Here is a 22,341-nt window from a genome sequence, read left to right as displayed (position 1 = left end):
GTGACATAAGCGATAAATTGACCATCATCTTCATCCGAGGTTTTATAATCGTATGTTCCTTCAGAACTTGTTGTAATGAAAGAAAAGTCTATAAGAGATGTTGAAAAATGTTAGTCAAGAATAACCTAACCTGACACAGTTGGAGTTTGATCAGACCATTCGCTTCTTCTGCTGGTGCTGGTGATACTGTTTTTACTTTTGTTCTTTTGGTTTCTTCAGTTCTTTCCTCTTCCTCTACTTCCATTTCCTCGCCTTTTCTCTTTGACTTGTTCGCTCTCTGAGGTAACCGGGCACGTAAATTGTCTTGGATTTCGGAGGAACCTTTCTTCGCGGCAAGATAGGCAATCATTTTTCCATTGTGAAGCATTTCATTTCTTTCTTCTTCTTCTTCTTCCTGCCTTCTAATTCTTTCCGCCTCTTTTCTCTTCAAATTCCTTACTTTAGCGTACAGAAACAAAAATTTACTTTTTATCGCTGGATTCAATAAATATGTTCTGAAACTTCTACAATAATCCATCAATAGTTTTGCTTGTGGAACTGGCGTGAGTTGATCATCTTTCACTAGAACTAAGCGAACAGAACCACTTTTCTTTTGTTGCTTGGTGTTTTTATCAGCGAATTTTAGCTTGCTAATACCTTCGAGTGCATCAAGAGTATCTCTGAATAAATCATCTCCTCCGAGGCTATGATCCTCAGCGTGGCTGAAGTAGCTGTTGATGAGACTATTTAAAGTGCTCCAGTCTCTTACTTCACCAGCCAGCACACCTTCATTTATACCTAATGCTTCTCTGAGTTGAAGTGGAATTACTGTATCTCCTTTCAAACAGTTTAACAAAGGCTTTCTTGGGAACACCATATGAAAATTGCAAGTATAACGGTGAAAGGGCTGAAAAATAAACATGATTTCATTTTTATAAAGATTACGGTCTATTCCTGTTATTTTACATGCATGAATTGCTGTATTGTTGCACTAGTTTTCAACTCAGTCATGCATCCAGTCTTTATACTGTAGATATCGTGTTTGGCAAAGTACAAAATTGAAGGGAGAATCGATCGGATGAACTGACTCCTAGCAAAACTGCTGGAAGGGTAAGTTTATATCTTCGTACATAATGTCATTTAATGTTTATAATTGTAATAGAATGCTTATCCATGATTAGTATGCCTTATTTGGAATATTGAGCATCATAACGAGGGTGTCTGGCCCTTTATCTTTGAATTTGATCTCCATAGTTGTAGGGATAAGAGTTCGGAGGGCTGTGGGCAAAGAGTGGCAAGTATAAAAGACATTTGTTGCTGCTGGACATTGCAATAGGATCCTTAAGTGCTGTTGGAGAAAACCACTCATTAGTTCATACTATGCCTTGGACAGATCGCCAAGGCTATTTCTGCTTTCTCTACAACGTCTCTAATAAAAGTATTATATAATTCCTTATATTCATTTAAATGATACGTTATGCACCGCGTTTATTTTCTTCTTTGAGTAATGTGCCACTATCCTAAAACCCACGATTCCCACACGGCTTAAAGACTGTATACAGACTCAATGGCCTTTCTTTTCAAATACAATAGTTATATTACTGGTAATATCGCCTTGGATTCACTTCTGCTTCTCCAAGTCTCTTTCATCGTATTCCAGGCCGATCGCATCCTTCTTGCTGAAAATTCCTGCTTTACTTTTTTTATATACTGTGAACAGACATTCAAAATATTGAGTATATGTACAGCAAATGTTTTTTACTGTATTGAATACCTTCGTTATTATGAGGAAGTATATGATAATTTGGACTCACTGAGATTACGAAGTTTGATCGGTTACAATATAGTAAGACATATCTCTAGTCCGTAATATATTCTTAAGTGTTTTTAACTAAATTCTTCTAACAAAAATGTGTGTACTCCGCCTTTCGTCTAGTTACCTGTCAATAAACGTATCTCTGTTCTTATTGTAACCTGTGTTTTTCAGTGCCTTATCAACACCAACCTCCTGCCCCCTCTTGTTTGGTTTAGTTTACGTCAACAACCCAAGTGCAATTTTTTATAGTATGTCCTTCAAGTAATCAATTTCACGATTGTTTTTTGTCACACAAAGCCGATATCTAGCGTTGTATCTTTTTCTATTAATTTGAATTTTTTGAAATGTTTTATGAAATAGAATTAGAGACCAGAACGTGGCGATTATGATATGATGCATCTTATTCTAACGTTATAAAAAGTTTGCTGCAGCATCAGCTCCTATAACTAAACAGAAGATCTTAATGTGTATCAGCCATAAAGCAGATATCAACTTGGCTCAAAGAATTGCCTTCTTTGACGCCACATACAGTATAAGACAAATAGAAACAGGTTCCCTCGTGTAAATGTTGTTGTTAGTAGTCCCGGTAATCCCACTTATCCAAACGCTTTTATGGTAGCTAATGGCTGAATAAGTTTTGAAGCCAGCGTTTTCTAAACTTATTATTGACTATCAAAAGGTTTTTTAGCACCCTTCTCATAATGATTATGTGCTCATGTGGGTTTAAAATTATTTGCCAATAAAAATCTTGTTTAATCGTTTTCTAAACTTAGTTCGTGAAACAAATTGAAGAACATTGTTTGGTTCGGTGAAAACGGAGGTCCTACGTTGATAATTGCAGACAGTGGAAACGCACTTCCGAAGCCATTATTTATTTACTTTGCCAAAAGCGAGAAGTCTTCATGTTATGTACATTTCTTACCCAATTTTAAGACAAGGATTCAAGAAAACTTCGATTATTACCATTAAGCACTTAAAGGTATCTTTGCGCTAAAATTGATAACCTTAAAAGCCAGCTACGCGAAGCTGTTAAGAAAGATGAAGTATTCACAAAAGATACAACAGTACAAGGTAGAAGCAGGTAAGTCAGAAACTCGCCAAAGTGAACTAATACTTAATGTTGTAACAAACCAAAGTTATTATACTCAGAAAACTTTGCTGATCTTTTTTTATTTTATGATAAGAAAAGAATTGGATGTTATACCAGTGAATACTCTGACTTAGGAAATACCGGCAAACCGTGTCGAAACATGACGCCGACAAAAAGCGAAAATTATTAGCGGCTAACAGTCGCTATGTTTTCTTCACTTAGTCTACAGAAAAATACAAAGAAAGGATATAGCTGAATTCTTCAATGATAGTGTGGCAATATGACAGACACATTCTGGTAAGGAAGTGTATAGTGGTCCCAAGAAAAACCGCATAGCTACGCCCCAAACTGTATACCAAGTCTCTACTTTTGCTTTGAACAAGATAAAAGATAGAAATAGACTTATCTTCGAAATGTGAAGCAAATGCAACACTGCATCTGTGCAATTATGATCTATTACTGGGCTTCCATACAGATATAAAGTATATCCATTTCCCTCTCTTCTATACGAAAAAGATGGTTCTTATTTTCTGAGCAAGACGTCAAAGAAGATGATGAAATTGTCACTTAGTGCCAATCAGGATGCTAGTGTAGTCCTGAATAATGACGCGATGTCATTTATGAATCTTGTAACAGCGAAGAACATCAAATTAACGAACTAAGAAATGTTAACGATATGATATATACAGATCTACTGCCTTAACCCAGTGGAATCAATAAGGTTTCAGACACACTTTAACCTTACTGGCGTTGTACAATTCATCAACAGGAACAATATTAATCAATTGTCACTGCTACCTTCTGCATTCAGTTTTATCTCGCATTCATATAAAAGACCATTTAAATTTCAAACCACAAATAAACTCAATCAAGAACCCTTGTTCGTTCTCGCTGACTCACCTAGTCTTTACTTTAAAAACTTAATAATTATTACTTTTGATATCAAGAGATACCACAGTATTTAATGATATCCTTCAGAATAACTTCCAAAGCAGCAGCATTTATTGCAAGCGATTGAACCATTTGATTTATCTGGCTACAATGGTCATCACTACTTACTCATCTATTTATAGATAAAGGATCGAATTTATAGCCATCGGAGGGGTAGAAACTGACGGTATTAAAAGATTGTAATGGTCTTTCACAAAAGAAGATGTATTCTAAACTTATAGTTTGATCTCTGTGACAGTTTTATCATCGGAGATAAAACCCTTGAATTTCGCCAAAGACAGCACGTTATCCGTTTCATTAATGACAGGAGTGTACTGCTGTTAGCAGCTAATGAACCAGGATTAGTGCAACTATACAGTCGTTCAATCCGCGAAATTAACTTCGAACAATCACTATTTCTGGTAGTCCCCCAATTTTTTTTTACAAAAAACTTCGAATTGAGAGTGGAACGACTGTAGGTGACCTCACTCAATTTTCAAACACCGAATCATGTACAATCAACGAAAAATTTCCGGCTTCTTTTGGCTCTCTTTTGTTACCTAACAAAACAGCAGGATTGTATAAAAAAATCGACATTCTAATTCGATAGCATGAAGTACTAGCTATATTTCTTTGTGCTAGAGAAGGTAAACCGAGCAGTTGTGGCACTCTGCCTCTCTATAAGATTGATCACAACCGTACATTAGTCTAATTCTCTTTTCACACAATCAGCCCTCCAAGCCAATGGGCGGTGTATGATATGGTGGCAGCAGTAGGCACATCTTGCTCTAAGCGCATGTATTTGTGTTAAGGAGAAGGCAATCCGAGCAGTTGTGGTGCTTGGCCTTTTTATAAGTATTGATCACAGCCGTACGTCAGTCTGATTCTCTTTTCATACTCTTAGCCCTCCAAGCCAATGGGCGGTGTATGATATGGTGGCAGCAGTAGGCACATCTTGCTCTAAGCGCATTTACATGTGTTAAGGAGAAGGCAATCCGAGCAGATGTAGTGATTTTAATTACTTATCGGCATGACTGTAAGAATATCAAGGTAAAATACTAGCTTATTTTTATCTAAAAGCAAGCGCTATCTGATTTGATTAATTTTCTTTTTTTTTTCTTCTTTTTTTTTTTGTGAGAGGCACAAAAACGGATTGCGAGCTTTGTGGATAACTGTTGGACAACCAAGCGCAGCCGTACGTCAGTCTGATTCTCTTTTCATACTCTTAGCCCTCCAAGCCAATGGGCGGTGTATGATATGGTGGCAGCAGTAGGCACATCTTGCTCTAAGCGCATGTATTTGTGTTAAGGAGAAGGCAATCCGAGCAGTTGTGGTGCTTGGCCTTTTTATAAGTATTGATCACAGCCGTACGTCAGTCTGATTCTCTTTTCATACTCTTAGCCCTCCAAGCCAATGGGCGGTGTATGATATGGTGGCAGCAGTAGGCACATCTTGCTCTAAGCGCATGTATTTGTGTTAAGGAGAAGGCAATCCGAGCAGATGTAGTGATTTTAATTACTTATCGGCATGACTGTAAGAATATCAAGGTAAAATACTAGCTTATTTTTATCTAAAAGCAAGCGCTATCTGATTTGATTAATTTTCTTTTTTTTTTTCTTTTTTTTTTTGTGAGAGGCACAAAAACGGATTGCGAGCTTTGTGGATAACTGTTGGACAACCAAGCGCAGCCGTACGTCAGTCTGATTCTCTTTTCATACTCTTAGCCCTCCAAGCCAATGGGCGGTGTATGATATGGTGGCAGCAGTAGGCACATCTTGCTCTAAGCGCATGTATTTGTGTTAAGGAGAAGGCAATCCGAGCAGATGTAGTGGTTTGTGATTACTTATCGGCATGACTGTAAGAATATGTCTTTTAAAGCAAGCAGAACTGTTGGCGTCTGGTTTTCAAACTACAGGCTCTTGAAGTGTTTATTGAAAAAGATGTAACAGAAAATGGTTGGAACGCATCTATAAAATTAGTTTGGCAATTGTGCTCATTATAAACAAACGTATGGTGCGCATAGACACTGTATTTACAACTTACAGTGGTTTGTGCTACCCCTTATCTGGCTATATCATTGCAGTTTGCGCTTTCTCCTTCAGCGAAACGACAGTTGTTAGGGAAAATGAACTATTTAAGAGGCTTTAGAAACAAGAGTCGAGGAGTTTTGTTGTTTCTCCCATTACTCCCTTAATAAAAATATTGTAATTCTTCATGAAAACTATTATTCCACAGTATGACATACAAGTTCTAAATTATTTATCATTGAGCAATGCCTTATTAACTGTTAGTACAACGTAAATAATCATCTATCTTTCGTTATGAACTGGAATTATAAACATTCGTGAAGACTTTGGACTTCAATATCTGGATACTATTAACTAGTGTGGTTCTACGCCTTTGTTCGTATTATGTATCAAACTACCAGTGGTTCCCGCTCTCCCAAGGCTTACCTCAGTGATGACGAAATTCTCTGATGTTTCTACCTTTGTTGTACATTCTATCATTGTCTTTTTCGTAATAATGCCTAAGAACGATAAACCGTCTGTTAACGCATCTATTCGGTTCTCTCGCAATTCTATTTGAGAAGCTTCACCGAAGATTGTTCCAAAAAAATTCCTATCCGTACTGAATGATAAACCAAACTATTAAGTTCTCATAGATATTCAGACACAACAAACAAAACTTGTTCATTCAGAATGTGAAATTACCTTTTTTTCAAAATGTTGGTAGTGATGTTTATGCATATAAAAGCAGATAATAAATGGTGTACAATCTTTCAATAAGATATATGAGATAATTGTTACTTCTATACAACTAATTCGAGGAATGTCGCTCTATACAGAATGTTGGCTATTCACTTTGGAATCCATTGTGCATTGTTGTTCTCTGAAACGTCGTTAATATAATCGTTATAGTCTTTTAGAAGCGAAGCGCTCCTGTTCTTAAAAGACTGTATTGCGTGAGAATATTGCTAAGTTATTCCTACATATTAATTCTACGCAAACATAGCATAACACCATGAACTCTTGTTGAAATCATTGTTGCGGTTGATTGACGATTTATTACGATTCTTCTAGATGTATTCTCACGATAATTTCAAAGTTTTTAGTGTTGGGCAGCTACATGGCCTCTTCAAATTTTTGTTACTTCTGCGGGCATTTGCCGCTGTGGATCCCAAGGCTTTGTACAGCTTCTCCGCCATCACTTGTATGATGAAATGCTACATTATATAGAAGTACAATGGATATGCTCATTGATACTTTTGTTGAGCGCAGTTACTCTTCGAAACCAAAAGTAAAGCGTTGCCCCACTTTTAGACAATTAAATTCTACAAGTTCTGGCATTCTGTCTTGACCGCCATCTGGATAATGTCACAAAATATTTCAGTCTTTCCACCTTCTAAAGAGTTAGTAACCAAACCTAGGAATATATAAGAGCAATGTTACTTTCTACAAATGAGCTAACAATGACTGACTGACGGTTGGTGAGATAACAACTGCAATAGTCAATTACATAGAACGATTTAGAGAATATATTCTACCCGATGTATCTAGACTGCATTTAATAAGGTTCTGTACCATATAACAATAGAAGGCCTAAGTTTAAATGATTACACAGTGACACGGGGATTAAATTAGAGACTGCAATCAGGAAATTCGATTGCTCAATCGTACAACTATTGCCAACGACAGCAAACCGTACAATTAGGAGTATTGATAAGTAATTATCGTTTATAAATTTATAGAGTCTAGCTTAAACTTTATAGTACCAATTGTCAAATCAAGATAGGGCCCCTTTAATCTGTTGTTCAGATTGGGAAAATGTATAGGATTTATTCTATAACTCCATTTGCTTTTATATGTATTTTCATTATCTTCTGTGATTGGCTGACTTCAGTTTGAAATTTACAAGAATCCTTTCTCTAAACAAGCATATCAGTATATTTTCATTACGATTGAACACAATATAAATTTTGAACCCAATGGACACATAGATAAACTACATATCAGACCCTGGGCAGGTCAGAATATGTTATGGAATAGAAAAACCCTAAAAGGGACAAGGCAAAAGAAAGATAGTGATCACAATACAGACTAGGAAAAATGGGACAATCAAGCATTAGTAGTGGTGGGTGCATAGAGCCAGTCTAGCAAGGACTATTCTGATGTTTCTGATGGGGTAGGAGCATTTCTCGTGCTGAAGGTAATCGATCTCATTAGCATATGGACAGTTGGCCATGAAATACTCTAGTTAACTCGTGGCACGCTGTTTTATAGGCCGAGTGGGAAGTTGGTTCATCAGGTGAGATATGGGGTCAGTGATGGTTGTCGGGAGTTGCAGGCGGTTGTGCATTTGTATACATTCATTGGCGAGGGTTTTACTGAGAGTGATTGAGGGCTGAAATTGGCAATGGGCTGAGTAGTTGGTGGGGAGCCAGCCCAGTCTCCAACGAAGACAGCGACTATGCTCAATGAAGCTCATCGGAAGCCAAAGAATGGGATGAGAGAGATGTTTGAACGACACTGTTTTATCAACTTTGAATTGGACGCGGAACGGATGGCATTCAAGTTCTCGTGACGGTATGCTTTGATGGCCTGATGCAGAGCCTTCCTATCGTTAAACGGTTGATGCCCTCTCCAAATTGGACTGGATATCTTTTCATTATTGTATCTTTTCTTTTCTCAAGTGCAACGATAAGATACTATCAGCTTCAATCAACATTATGCACAGAAATAAACTACTAAAAGATCGTTTACATTAACACACATACAGATTAACGCTGAGGACACCAATACCGATACTGACATGCATAAAAGTTAATGAAGACCAAAAAGTGGAGTTTACCAAATAAATGAAGTAAGGTGAAAAAAAAAAGTAGGAATAACTGTAGAAGTATAATGTAAAGTTAATTGATGGACATGTCGTTTATAAAGCGTATTCAAAAGGACTTATTGCTATAAGATAGGAAGAGGTTTCAGATCGATTTCAATTTGCAAACTTCTGATCTAGTAGCAGCTTTGCGTTTCAGGCAATCCTTTTGGCTAGCTCATTGTCCATTTTAAGTGGGTTTTATATGATGTTTTTCTTGATTTCAGACCAGCATAACACGATTGGGATTCAAAAAAAAAAAAGGAATATAGCGGCGGCATAAATAGCCAAGTTTTTATGGTATCAACAACAAAACGACTATGGTGTATTTGTGTTCAAAACAATAAAATGATGTTTCATGCCATTTGTTATTATACCAAAATAAACTCTATAAATTCCACAATGTGAGATGCGGTTATTCCTTTTTTACACGCTAAGGCTTTTGACAGCACTACTGATTTTCTTTTCTTAGAGTTGCGCTACCAGGATGGTATTCGTTTTCGAGTTATCCAGCTTCATGTGTTTTAATCCCAGATTTTAAGCCTACTGAAATTGAGCCGGGCCACGTTCGTTTCGATATCTTTTTGTGCGAAAAGTACATGAAAAGACGACCAGTGAGTTAGTCTTTTCTTTTTTACCTACACTAATAATACGTTGGGGATTTTTAAGACTCTTTAGTGAAATATCATCGAATCATACGTCTCCTCAATTACTCACTCTTAGAGATTTACTTTGAGAAGAAGGGTCGATAGAATATATATGAGTTATCATGAGTGGGGAAAATGATATTGTACCATGCGACGTGGAGAAACAGACCAACGCCGGTACCTCCTCTCGTCATACTTCAATCCAGTCAAATAACTCTTCATCACCTTTGAATGCTTTACCAGAGCCAGTGCACGATGAGGAAGGTACAACGTATTTTCTGTTAGACGTTGAATCAAACAATGAGAATAGCAAAGACAATTTATTAGATGACTCCGCACAGACGACTTTAAGTACGACACATAAGTCAAAACATCGCAAACATCGTAAAAGAAGCGGCACCGATGACGATGACGATGATAAAGCCAGTATTTCCAGTAGGACCTCCAAGAAAAGTACCAGTAGTAGCAGTAGTAGTAGCAGTAGCTCTAGCAGTGATTCAGCTCAAGTTGTTATTGATCATGGCAGCTCTCTTCCTCGACGATTAGATAAACAAGGACTGGGCCATCTGTTTCGATCGGGCGATGACGAGTCAGAAAGCGATTTTTGTTATACACCTGTTCGACGAGATTCCGACGTAGAATCCGATAGAAGTCAACATAGACATAATAGTCAATACTTACGACGTTTATCTGCTGCCTCACCATTGAATCAAACAACCGAGCTGGAGCATATTTCCACCTTACACAATATGCATACAAACAGCAGTGAACCATCTTGTAATAAAGCACAACTACCGAAACAACAGCAGCGTATGATTATTAACAGGAATAGCGATAATAATAGCGATTTATCAGATGTTGGGGAAGAAGAGGAAGAGGAAGAAGAAGAAGAATCAATAGAAGAAGAAAATGAAAGGGAGGAGGAAGAAAGCAATCTAGCGGATGATGAAGATGAATTGAAAGGCACTATTCGTCGTAAAAGATCAATTTTGAGAAATCCTTTTTCAAACAATAGCAATAGCACTATTAATAAGAGCGAAGAAGAAGGTTTAGTAGCAGAAGATAATCAAAACAATGGCGGTCATGGACGACATCGCAACGGCAATAATCGCCGACATAAACAGAGTCATCATAAGCACAAGAATATTGCAAGTTCCTCCAAAGAAAGTGGAGGAGCAGGCGGTATGCAAAATAGTAAAGAAATGGTAACTGTGTATACCGAAGACGACGATGATTTGAACGATGAAATGCCCGCTGGAGACCGTGAGCGTATGATGAGACGAAATGCTCGAGCTTATCGTAGAGCTCAACAACAACAACAGCCTCATCATTATCAGAATTATCAGCATGACTGGAACTATAATCGTCGTCGTTCCATCCCGAAACGATTGCATAGAAGGACACAGAAAGTCTTGCAAGTCAATGCATTACAATCGCAGTCATGGAGCCGACGAGAAAGTCTACAATCTAGCAGTCGTCACCCAGGTCTTTCCAGTGAAGTGGCTCTTCACAAATTATTACGCATTGCAAACAGTATCATTGATGAAGAAAGGTCTCGCATAAGAAAAACAATAAGCGCAAAATCCTTCTTGTTGATACAACCTATGATACTCAACGCTCTGTGTGGCGTAGCTTTGTTGATTATTTATATTGTAAGCTATTACAGAGCGCAACCATACCAATTCCGTCTTACTGGTTTATTAGTAGAAGCAATATTGTTGCTTGGCATTACTGTGTGGAACGGTATCATTTTTTACCGTGAAAAAACTCTTGCATCTCAAGAAATGACAGATCGTGCTTCGGCTATTATAAAAGCTTTGGAGAGAAGCGGTATGAATATGGTACAGGACACAAAAATTCCTTTCATACCCTCTATGTCAGTAGCTAAAGTAGTACGTGACGGTGTGGTAAGAATATTTCCCGTCAACTTGTTGGTGGAAGGTGATGTAGTAGAGATGCTATATGGTGATGTAGCACCAGGACGAATGAAGTATATACACAAGACGGTGCCCATCAGCAATTCAGACGCAGAAGAGGAAGCTGAAGAAAATGAAAATTCTAGTAAAAGAAACGAACTCTCAGCACCATATGAACCACAGCAGCGAGTGGAGCTGTCTAGCCGTACAAGCAATCAACATTTATTAGACGATGATGGTGAAACGTTAGCCGATACTACAACCGCTACCTCGAAGAGTGATTTAAAAAGACGAAGAAGCAGTCAAATTGCTCTCTCTTCCCCTTCCTCTTCGTCTTCGTCATCTTCTGATGAAGGGCCCCCGTTACATACTCGCGAGTATTACATTGCCAAAGATCAAACCTTCAAACCTTCCTTTTTTGGTATCCCTCCCCCTTCTGGTCTAATGGAAGAGTATATGCGTTTTCGTGGTCGTCATCAATTTATATTGCTCGAGACGCCTATTGAAAAGAATTTACGGCGTGCTCTAACCCAACAACGACCCAAAACTGTCATGCATTACGAAAGCAAAGTGATTCTCAACATCTTTCATCGATACATTGTTTGGGTTCTATTATTCATGGCAGTCATGGTTAATGCTTTGCGTTTTGGTTTGCGTAGTGTCATGGAAAATCACTACCCTAAAGATCAACTAATTGAAGAAGTATTTACCATGTCAATATATAGCGTAATACCGTTGTTACCCTTATGTTTACCCACTATGTGGATTATTGCAAGAAGCTTTGGAAATGCCCAATTATTGATCTTATTCGAGGCGCTACAAATCTCAAAAACAGAATATGAAGATGATGATGAGGTGGATGAGTTTGATGCTGAAGCACCACCACCTACAAAAGATTTAGAATTAAGTCCAAGTAAGTTGCGATAAAGGTAATAATGAGAGGGTAGATGAAGTTAGAAGCTGACTTTACCTTGTTTTACGCTTCTCGTTCAGATGCTGTTTGGGATCGATTCTTATCTTTACTGACAAAATGGGATAGTTTGTCTCTTACTCGGTCAACTAACTTATTAGAATCTTTGGGCAGCACAACCGTAATCTGCTGCTTAGATAAAGAGGGGACTATTGCCAACGTAAGTAAACCGTAATTTGGGTATTAAATTCAAATTATTCTCTTATCACGGCTGATTATGCCTCTTAATAATTTTTGTTGACTATCACTTCTCTTAGCCCTTTCCAACTGTTGAGCAATTAATGTTTCCCAATACTCAGGAAGATATCGCTTATTTGGACGTCGAAGAGGATTCAGACGAGGAGACTGGTCTGAAATTTGAAGATCAAGATTGGGAACAATATCTACCCTGCCTGAAGCCCCTTGGTTTGAACTTCATGCTAAATACCAACTGTGGTGTATTGCAAAGCCGTAAAAGATCTGAATATCATCGTCGACGTTCCAAGTTGCATGTATATGGCAAAACATCGCCTGCCAGACAATGTTAGTAAACAATTTAAGCTGGCTCGTGTAGTAACATTTGGCTTCACTTACCAAACCGCGAGTTTTATTACTATTTATAGCTTGTCTCTGCAGATTAGGTAAATGCATTGGGTTTAGAGAAGAAGCTCTTCAATCTTTTGCATTAAGAGCAGAAATTTATACCTTTGCGCCTTATCATGAAATACTTAATACGCCACGCTACAAGTATAGCAAATATTATCCATTTGAAGTACCCAATGCTCTTTCGACCGTTTTTGAAGAGAAATCCTCAGGTATAGGACAATGACATTCGCTCAGTAAATGAAAGAGAAACTTTACGATAACCGTATGACTTTTATAGGAAGTTATCAATTGCTAACAGATGGCCATCCATCTCTTGTTATGGATAAATGCTCAGATTATTGGGATGGTCATTCATTACAAACTATGAGCGAAACGGTAACGTCAATTCATATGTTATAAGTGTACAATAACAAAATTTATAACAATTTCATGATCTGTATGGATAGATGGAGAAAAAGATTAATGACTTTTTTCAAAATGCTGCTGTGCACGATATGCAATGTATTGCTTATGCGTACCGACCTATTAATACTGTTAATGACGACCGTATATCTTTCTTGAATCCGTCAGATGATGAAAATCAAGACCCCGGTTGCGCCTTTGTAGTGTTGCCATATAAACCACCAAGTTCTGATAGTAGTTCTTCATCTTCATCTACTGAGATTAGCAGTAGCAGTAGTAGCAGTACTGACTCAGCATCGGAGGCTTCACATTCCCTTGTAAAGCAAGATCTGATAAACGGATCCAGCCAATTGCTTGAAATTGAAGATACGGCAGGAGCAGATGATGACCAGAAACAACGACGAACATCTAAAAGCTCTACTCTTTCCACAGAAAGTAGTACTTCATCTTCACCATCCGATGGCTCGAGTGATTACTCTTTTGAAGAGGATGAACCTGTCGACGAACAGGAAGAAGCTACGTTTTATAAAGAGGTAGTGAAGGGTCAAATTTTCCTTGGTATGACAGCAATGTGCCATCAACCTAAACAAAATGTTGTGGACTTTATTGAAGATCTTGGTCTTGCTGGTATTCGCTTTGTGTACTTTTCTCCTACTGCTGAAAGAGAATCTAAGGCATTTGCAGAGAGACTTGGTCTTGAAACCGATTGGAATAGTTGTATCTTACTATCAAATCCTGATGATGACGAGAATTGTGGAAATGGGTATTCCCAAACCCACGATATCAAGGCACAACTACCAAGGGGTATTGATGAAATACGGCCCCACTTGGAAGATGTGGACGATATACCTTTGCATGTCTCTCTGTTTGCGGAATGCACGCCAAGAGCTATGAAAGAGATGATCAGAATCTTTCAAGAAAATGGAGAAGTGGTCTGTACCATTGGTAACGCGCTAAATACAAAGAATACAGAATCATTTGCTTTAGTAAGTCAGAAAGATAGACAGAGTTCGGATAACAATTTCCTTTGCTTTTCAGCTTGTTCATATCGTTGCTTACCCTCAATTTAGTCGGACGTTAGTATCGCTATGGAACCTATGCATACCCGTGCTCAAAATAAGGGCCGCTTATCTACCAACGATCGTCAGCCGCCACTGGCTGTTGGAGCTTCCTTATGTAGTTTACCTTGTGGTTTGTTCATGCAGTATGAAACCAGCTTGTATGCTGTAACGCAGCTTATCCGTGATGCGCGTCGATTGTTAAGCTGCGTTAGAATGGTAAGCAAAAATTTATAAGTTATACCAAGCAACTTACGGATGGGTGCTGTTAATTGACACGTCTGTACTTTCTTTCTCTCATTCATACAGGGTTTTGCGTTTTATGCCTCAGGATGCATGTCCACATCATTAATATTGTTTTTCAGCTTTTGCTTACTCTTACCACCCATCTTGACTGGTTATCAAATTCTATGGCTCCTGTGCATTATTTTACCTATTCTTTCTATGTCAATGTTGTTTACACCACATGAAGATAATATTATGCTGCTGATGCCTGGTAATATTTTTAATACAGTCGTTACGCGCCAAATGACAAAACTTAGGGGGGCGGGAAAAAAAAGGAGGAAATCGCAGGCGAAAGGTTTTAGTTGAAGGAAATGCTGACGAGCTAATCATTTTTATTTCAGGGAAAAATATTGAACATTTACAGGACTTTTGGCGATTCATGGCGTATTTCGTACTTCGCTTCATTCTTGTTATTGCTATGTCGATAGCTGTTTATGCTATGTAAGTTGGAATCACAAAAAAAAAACCAAAAAAAAACCAACGTAAATTCTAATTAACGTCCGCTCTCGTTTTGTAGGTCCTTGATTTGCATATTAGATGATAGCATGACAAATGTCTTTGGCAAATTTGGTACACAAGGATGGTATCATTTATCTGTCGAAGAACAATGGGCAATCACTTATGCGCAGAATTTTATGCTGATAGCATTTGTATGGTACCTCGGTAAGTTTGGATCCTTCCTCCTTTTACGTGTGAGAAAATACGCTTACATCTTATTCACGCGGAAAAAAATAATTTTTTTTAGCCTGGGTGTCACTCTCTTTTCTTCATAGAACTTCATCCATTATAGAATTTATACCCTTCAGAAATAGAGTTTGGGTAGGAGCATTTTTCTTAAGGTAAAATAGCGGTTCCCGTGTCTAAATCATACTTGACTGTCACTACGAACTAATAACTTCTTTATTGTGTGCATTTAAGTGTAATACTACAATTTTGTTTCTGCGCTGTTTCCCTTGCTCATGGCCCGCTCGCGTTGAATAAAGTCCCGTGGTTTGTTTATGTTTGTATATTTTTATGGCCAATTGTATTAATTCCAGTTCAAGAGCTGGTCAAATGGCATGATAATAATGAATTTACGCGTTTCCAGAAAAGATCAAAACTCGAATTTAGTACTAAAGTAAGTATGATACATAAATATTCGAGATTGATTTCGTTGAAGCTAACTATTACTATATTTGCATTTGTATAGCTTGGTATGCATTCGCCTTTGTAAATAATACTGATTTACGTAATAAACGGAAACTTTCACACTGTCAACTACAGTTTTTCATTTACCATTATTCAGAAATAGCATCTAAACGTATGATGTTACTAGCCTATAGTTGGTATAGAGTCTGTGCATATTAGTAATAAATTCTTGTAAAACTGAGATCTTTTAGCTTCCAAGATTAATTAGTTTGTTCAAAGTAGAGCACGTAATTCTGCCAGCAAGTCTAAATTGAAGCAGAAAACAAAAAAATATAAAAAAAGGGGAAAAGTAAACGGTGGTTTGATTTCGTCAAGCTTTCTTTTGTGATTTGGAGTGTCCAGTAGGCTAGTCATGATCATTTGACCGACTTTATCAATGCGGTATACGTGCTCAAGATCTCCTAACAATAAGATGCTTTATTTTTGTAAATTAATAGGACTCGGCGCTCGCAGACGACTCCATACACACTGCTACTTGTGCCTTAGAATGGTTTTGGGATACATTGAATTGGTTGAACGATTTTGTTAACATTCTGTCCACAAACTACTAGATGTAACATACACCTTCGACGTTTCTAATTGTATTTTGACCCTATTCTACAAAACATAGCAAATATGTGCGATATTGCCCTCAGAAAGTTTACGATCTGATCAAAATGGACAGGCCAACATTATCAAATAGAACTTGTAAGGTTAATTTAGTCTTACTAAACTACACAGCGACTGCTGATTGTTGCCGTCAAACACAGCACTGTCATCATTGGAATCTATATATATTAGCACCCGTTAACGCCTAACCAGCTGATAACTTGCCAAAGCTTACGTAGGTTTGTTAAACCCGATCATATGTAAATTCGAACTGACGATTGTGTTCTTCGTCTTTTCACCCTTTTTGTAACAAATGTGCTGTCGATAACTATGTCAGCTGCAAGAGTTGGCACAGACACTGCCCTTGGTACTCGCTTTTTTTGTTACAATACCTGAAACTGATAGTGATAGCCGCTTTCATGACGGTTGCAAGATCCCCTTTACGTAGCCTTAACTTGCTGTGCATAGCTTTGTCGTTTGTCCATATAGCAATAAATTAAACGCCAAGACTGACCATTTATAAGTATATATTCACTCTTACATTTTCTGCTATGTTAAATGTATGGATAGAGATTTTTGTTGACCAAGCTTTTAAACCAATGGAAAGCGTCGTCGTAGGCGGTGAGCCAAATTCCTTTCTTTTCTGTTCCTCTTATAGACATTGGTCGCACTCCTTTAGCATTAATTATGACTGAATCAAATATGGATATAGGTAAACGATCGCAACAACCAGTAATACAGGAAAAGGTTGTAAGTTACTTAAATCGTTAAATGCAATAACCCGTGCGACTTAGATCTGGACTTAGATGTCGAACTGGAAAAAGAATTATTAGCACCCAATGCTTTTATAACAGATGACATTGACACACAGCTTGAGGCTGAATTACTTGGCGAACCCTCTGAACTACCATCTTCACAGCCTCAACAAGGACAGTTTGAAACACAAGTGCCTACGATTACAACAACAACAACAACAACAACAACAAGTGCGTCAGAAGAGGCTGCACAACAACAGCCTGATACCGATTCAATACAAAAGGAAGACAGTCCTTATGATCAGTTTGAAGCTTTACCTCGACCCACCGCCATTTTCTTACATGGTGTCGATAATCTGTCCACTGACGATATTAAGGGTTATGTTAACTCGCCGCTTCTCTCAAAGTTGGAATGGATCAACGATTCGTCTTGCAACCTCGTTTGTAATACACCCGAAGAAGCGACTGAAATAGCTCAAAGTCTGCTTGAGGACGGTTCACAAATTCAAACGCTCGACCACCGTACTTTATTACCTGCTAAGCCATTTATTGTTGAAAATAGCAAAGATAATCAGCCTTCCCGTGTAGAAACCCTCTCTATTCGCATGGCTACGGATGAAGATATAAAAGAACGTGGAGCAAGACTTCGTAGTCGATATTATATGATTCATGGTGTGGATGGCCAGGAACTAAGCAAAGAGCGACAGGAAGCTCGTAAACTGCATGTGGATAGAATGAAGCGTAATGGAGGTGATGGAAGAGATGTATTTAGTCGTCTGGGGAAGAAGGTAGAAAGAGCAACAGGAAATAACGATTATAGACGAACTCATCAAAATCAAAGAAGTCGAAGCCGTTCGCCGACAAGGCAAAGCTCTCGAGCAGTTCAATCGAGGCATCCGTATGACCCCAGTAAGGTTTCGAGTAAAAGTAACAATAGTGAAAAAGAAGTCCGTATTCCGGATAGTCTTTTGTCACGTTTAGGGCCTTTAAAGAAGAAGGAGCATGACGTTACGAAGGATTAACATAATGCGCATAGTGAATAAACTCAACAGCAAAAATATACTTGTATTCTTAAAGTCTTTTGTTTTCCACAAAGCTAGAAGAACAATTTGTTTATATATAGATATAGCATTGTATATATATAAAGTAAGAGAGTGATTGAATAGAAGGGGAATAAATAGTAGGTGTACTATAGTAATAGTGAGTAAATGAGAGTAGGTCCAAGTAGTTGTCTTTTTTTTTTCTTTTGTCCCAAAGAATATAATAAGTAGTTCTAATGTCTTGTTTTGAACTTGAGTAAAGGTGCCAATGTCTCTAATGGTCCGGCTTTCTTTAGAAATTCGTGATTCATCAACTCTTCTGCTGTCGCCCTTGATCTTACATCCACACACAAACACACTGCCAAAAAAGCCTTCAATTCTCTGGATAGTTTCTCAGGATGTTTCAACGTAGGTGTACCGTTCGTAGCGATCAAATAAAGAGCCTTTAAAGGTTCTTCATCCAAATAAGGTGGTTCGTTTTCAATCATCTCAATGGCCATGATTCCCAAAGACCAAATATCCACTTTTGCGCCATATTCTTTCTGTTTCACGACTTCAGGAGCCATCCAATAAGGAGTACCCACCATGGTAGCACGTTTACTGCGTTGATCAGTAAGTTTAGCACAGAAACCAAAATCAGAAATCTTTACTTGACCATGAGCATTAAGTAAAATGTTATCTGATTTGATATCTCTATGTAGAATATTTCTGGAATGTAAATGTAAAAGACCAGCGGTTGTCTATTATAATAAAGGTGAGTATAATGTTAATATCAATACTTTCAGTGAGTTTCCTTTTGCATTCTCTCTTACCTCATGGCAAACTGTGGCAATTTGCTGTTCTGTCATTGTGTTGTTATCAATGACATCGGTTAATGCACCACCTTCCATATATTCCATAATGACCCACAAATCAGCATTATTCAATAAAAATGAATCCAAATAATTAACGATATTTGGATGCTGAGATTCTTTCATCACCATGATCTCTGTAACGATCAAATCTTTACGAGGCTGATGTGCTAGATCCATTTGTTTAATAGCCACTTTTGTATTGGTTGCCAGAGACAAAGCAACATAAACCGAACCAGAGGCACTATATCAAAATCAGACATGTTGGGTGAATCATTTGACTCTTGGCACATAGGAAAGAGTCATTTTTTTCTTACCCTTGGCCTACTCGCTTCAGTTTTTTGTAAGATTCATTAGGATCGCCTTTCGCCACTACATTTCCTATTTGAAAAAACAAGTTGTAAGCTGTTGAACATCCGCCGAGACCTAATTTGTGATTCTTGACTTACTCAGCGTTTCCATCACTTGTGCTTCTGACATTGTACTGATACGCTGCTCTACCTTCTTCTTCGACATTTGTTGCTGAGCCTTTTCCCTTTCCCGTTCGCGAATTTCTCTTTCTCTTTCACGTTCTCTTTCTCTTTCTTTCTCTCGCTCGCGTTGTAATTGTTGCTGTTCACGTAATAATCGCTGCTGCTGTTGCTGCTGCTGCTGCTGCTGCTGCTCTTTCTCGCGTAATTTTTGATGTTGCTGTCTTTGTTGTTGCTCTCTTATCTGTCTCTCTCTTTCGCGCATTTCAATTTCTAGTTTCTCGCGTTCATACATGATACGTTCATCATAAGCTGATATACTTGTTGTTCGAGCAGGTACTCTATTGTTGTTATTGCTATTACTCGTACTAGATGATAATGTGGATGACTTGGTAGGCTCTGGTTTAGGTGGGTATCTGTTGCCATTGTTATTACTAGAGTTGAAATTAGGATATCCTGGTGAAGGAGGGCCCATGGGCGATTTTGGAGATTTTGGGGTTCTTATAGAGAGCTCATCCATCATCTCGTTCATGTCTTGTTCATTAGCACCATTCATCATAGGTGGTGCTGGAGCGGGACGAGGTGGGGCAGGTCGAGGTGGAGCGGGACGATGTTGAGATGGCAAATTGTTGTTGTTGTTATATGGCCTGTTGGCACTGGTGGGAGTAGTAGGGGAGGATGGATTTGAACGAGGGTCATTCACTAAAGCTGCCCAACGACCATCACTTCTTCTTTCCACTGCACCCTGGAGATTGGAGGTACCATATTCCTCAGCCTCCTTCCTTGTTTGTTCCGTGTAGAATTCTAATACATCCAAAACGGCTTGAGGATTTTTGGCCGCATCTTCTGCAGTGATGGCTGACCCTTTGAGTAGTTTTGTCCATTGATCAGGTAAACCCTAATAAATGCGTTGCACAAAAAGCGTGAACTTTCAAACAGTGGAAGAGAGAGAGAGTGTGTGTGTGTGAAGAAAAGAGAAACTTACTGTAAAGGCACCAGTGTTAGGATCGAAGCCAACGTGCACTTCATGAACAAAGTTTGTAGGAACTGAAGCTCCAACACCAACAGTGGATCGCTAAAAACATTATCCAAAGGTACAAATTTCGCAAGGCGTAGGAAACAAGAAAGAGGATACAATGTCAGTTTTTTGTTATGTTTGTGAACAATGCCAATTTCCCATTTCAAAGCTCTTCTGAATTACATTATAGATTTCGTCCATCCAAGAATAGAGTTCTTCATCATTTTTACACGCGAGATAGTAGGTTTTATCTCCTGTGGCCACTTCAAAACAATAAGGCTTCAAGTCAGTTCTTGTCACTGAAGTGATTTCTTTCAGAAATATTAAAGCAACGCATTGCCCAGATTGCTACAATCAGAAAAGAATTAAGTAACTTGACACATAATTGTATTTCCATATACAAGCTGATTTCAATACATACTTCATTTCGATGAAAGGTCAAAGCTTGATCTCGTAAGACGCAGAACCTTTTCGACCAAATCCATGCTCTTAGACCGTCTTCTTTTACAGATATATAACCCTCTTTGATGATTTCTGCCATACAAGTTGTAGAATACGATAATAAATATTAACCACTATGTGTCCGTCTGTTTGTTGACTTTAAATACACGAAGACAGGGACAAATAAATAGATGATTTCAACTGCCCAAAAATAAGAATAAAATGTTAATTTCTTTATTCTCTTTTTTCTATCCTTTTGCTTGCTTGTCTTTGCAGAAAATTTACAGAATGAAAAAAGTACGATGATAAGTGTAAGAGAAGTACTTGTAGCAGCTTTTCACTAACTAAAAAAACGAGTATAGAAGCGAAAGGGATTGGAAGAAGTAAAAGAAGAACTTAAGAATGGAAGGTTTTTGATTTATTGCAGGTTTAATGAATTCCCAGTCCAGTCTTCTCTCCTTTTTTTTTTTATTTTTTTTTTTTTTTTCAATACGACAAAAAGAAAAAAAATATTCCAGCGTACAAATACAACTTGGGTCGCACTGTCCAACATTTCTCTGCTTATCACAGGATGCTCATTCACTTTAGATGTCTCTTCTATTGAAGCCTTCTTATGGTCGCTACAATTGCGCGCTGATACAGTTCTTAACGATCATTGTCTTTTTGCAATTTGAAAATGATAACTTTTTTGTTAAAAAAAAAAAAAAAAAAAAAATAGAAAAGGAGGGACAATATCTGTAGGCTGTCGCGTTTAGATTTTTAGTTTGCATTTTTAGCGTGTTTATCACTTGCCTATTTCCACACCTTCCATTCTTGAAATGTAGACTCGAAACTCTATCTCCTTGGATAACTCTTCTATTTTGTGCATTTTTCCTAGAAAAAAACAAAGAGCTTAAATATCTTAGGCTTCTATTTTCATGACTCTAAAAAGTGCATGGATTGATAAAAAGTCATGACGGAAAAACTGCACAAAATCAAACACTGCATATAAATTATTGAAACTGAGAAATATGTATATACGGCCAAACAGAAAAAAAGCAAGGGGATAAGAAAGCAAGGTATTGTTGATTGACTGTTGGGGAGTTTATTGTCAGTGCATTTAAATTTACATTATGATAGTCTGATACAGCCCTATTTGTCCAGACCTTACCTGGAACGAAGGCGCTTTTTTTTTAGCAGAAATTCTATTGTTCTTTTGAAACCTACAATGCTCAAAAGTAACTCAGATTGCCCTTTATTTTATTTGATCCTTCCATTCTGGGGTAACCTACTTCAGGAACGACAAGAGTAGCTTTTTTTTTCCATCTTCTAGATTTATTTTAATATGTGAAATTCAAACTGTCTTCAATTCATATCAAGGAGGTGATTTTATAATCATTGATATACATAAGTAAGGTTATAGAAAGTATAAAGGATATAGCGTGTATAATTGTTGTAATA

General features: G+C 37.8%; 4 protein-coding genes across 4 annotated transcripts; 2 read left to right on the top strand and 2 right to left on the bottom strand.

Annotated features, from left to right (window-relative positions):
* Positions 1–8,069: 8,069 nt before the first annotated feature.
* BDF20DRAFT_866483 (uncharacterized protein) lies at positions 8,070–8,300 on the bottom strand (the record flags this gene model as incomplete). The annotated part of the gene is made up of 1 exon (XM_053080847.1): positions 8,070–8,300. One exon carries the CDS (start codon positions 8,298–8,300, stop codon positions 8,070–8,072), a length of 231 nt encoding a protein of 76 aa, XP_052937584.1.
* A 1,156-nt stretch (positions 8,301–9,456) lies between these two features.
* BDF20DRAFT_834987 (uncharacterized protein) lies at positions 9,457–15,763 on the top strand (the record flags this gene model as incomplete). Its single annotated transcript, XM_053078795.1, has 12 exons — positions 9,457–12,163; positions 12,244–12,380; positions 12,478–12,742; positions 12,823–13,014; positions 13,083–13,180; positions 13,252–14,193; positions 14,278–14,484; positions 14,575–14,761; positions 14,808–14,991; positions 15,068–15,213; positions 15,588–15,667; positions 15,740–15,763. The coding sequence occupies 12 exons, from the start codon at positions 9,457–9,459 to the stop codon at positions 15,761–15,763; spliced, it is 5,169 nt and encodes a 1,722-aa protein (XP_052937583.1).
* A 1,605-nt stretch (positions 15,764–17,368) lies between these two features.
* Positions 17,369–17,884, top strand: BDF20DRAFT_809652 (uncharacterized protein; the record flags this gene model as incomplete). The annotated part of the gene is made up of 1 exon (XM_053076586.1): positions 17,369–17,884. A coding segment is annotated over one exon (516 nt), but the record flags the coding sequence as incomplete, so codon positions are not given.
* A 470-nt stretch (positions 17,885–18,354) lies between these two features.
* Positions 18,355–21,001, bottom strand: BDF20DRAFT_834985 (kinase-like domain-containing protein; the record flags this gene model as incomplete). Its single annotated transcript, XM_053078794.1, has 7 exons — positions 18,355–18,861; positions 18,934–19,216; positions 19,290–19,353; positions 19,422–20,340; positions 20,428–20,517; positions 20,644–20,808; positions 20,882–21,001. 7 exons carry the CDS (start codon positions 20,999–21,001, stop codon positions 18,355–18,357), a joined length of 2,148 nt encoding a protein of 715 aa, XP_052937581.1.
* Between the last annotated feature and the right edge of the window lie 1,340 nt (positions 21,002–22,341).

The sequence above is a fragment of the Mycotypha africana genome (assembly GCF_025528875.1).
Source record: "Mycotypha africana strain NRRL 2978 chromosome Unknown BDF20scaffold_4, whole genome shotgun sequence".
NCBI lineage: Eukaryota > Fungi > Mucoromycota > Mucoromycetes > Mucorales > Mycotyphaceae > Mycotypha > Mycotypha africana.
Note: the sequence above shows the minus strand (reverse complement) of the source record. Positions and strands in the feature narration are given on the sequence as shown.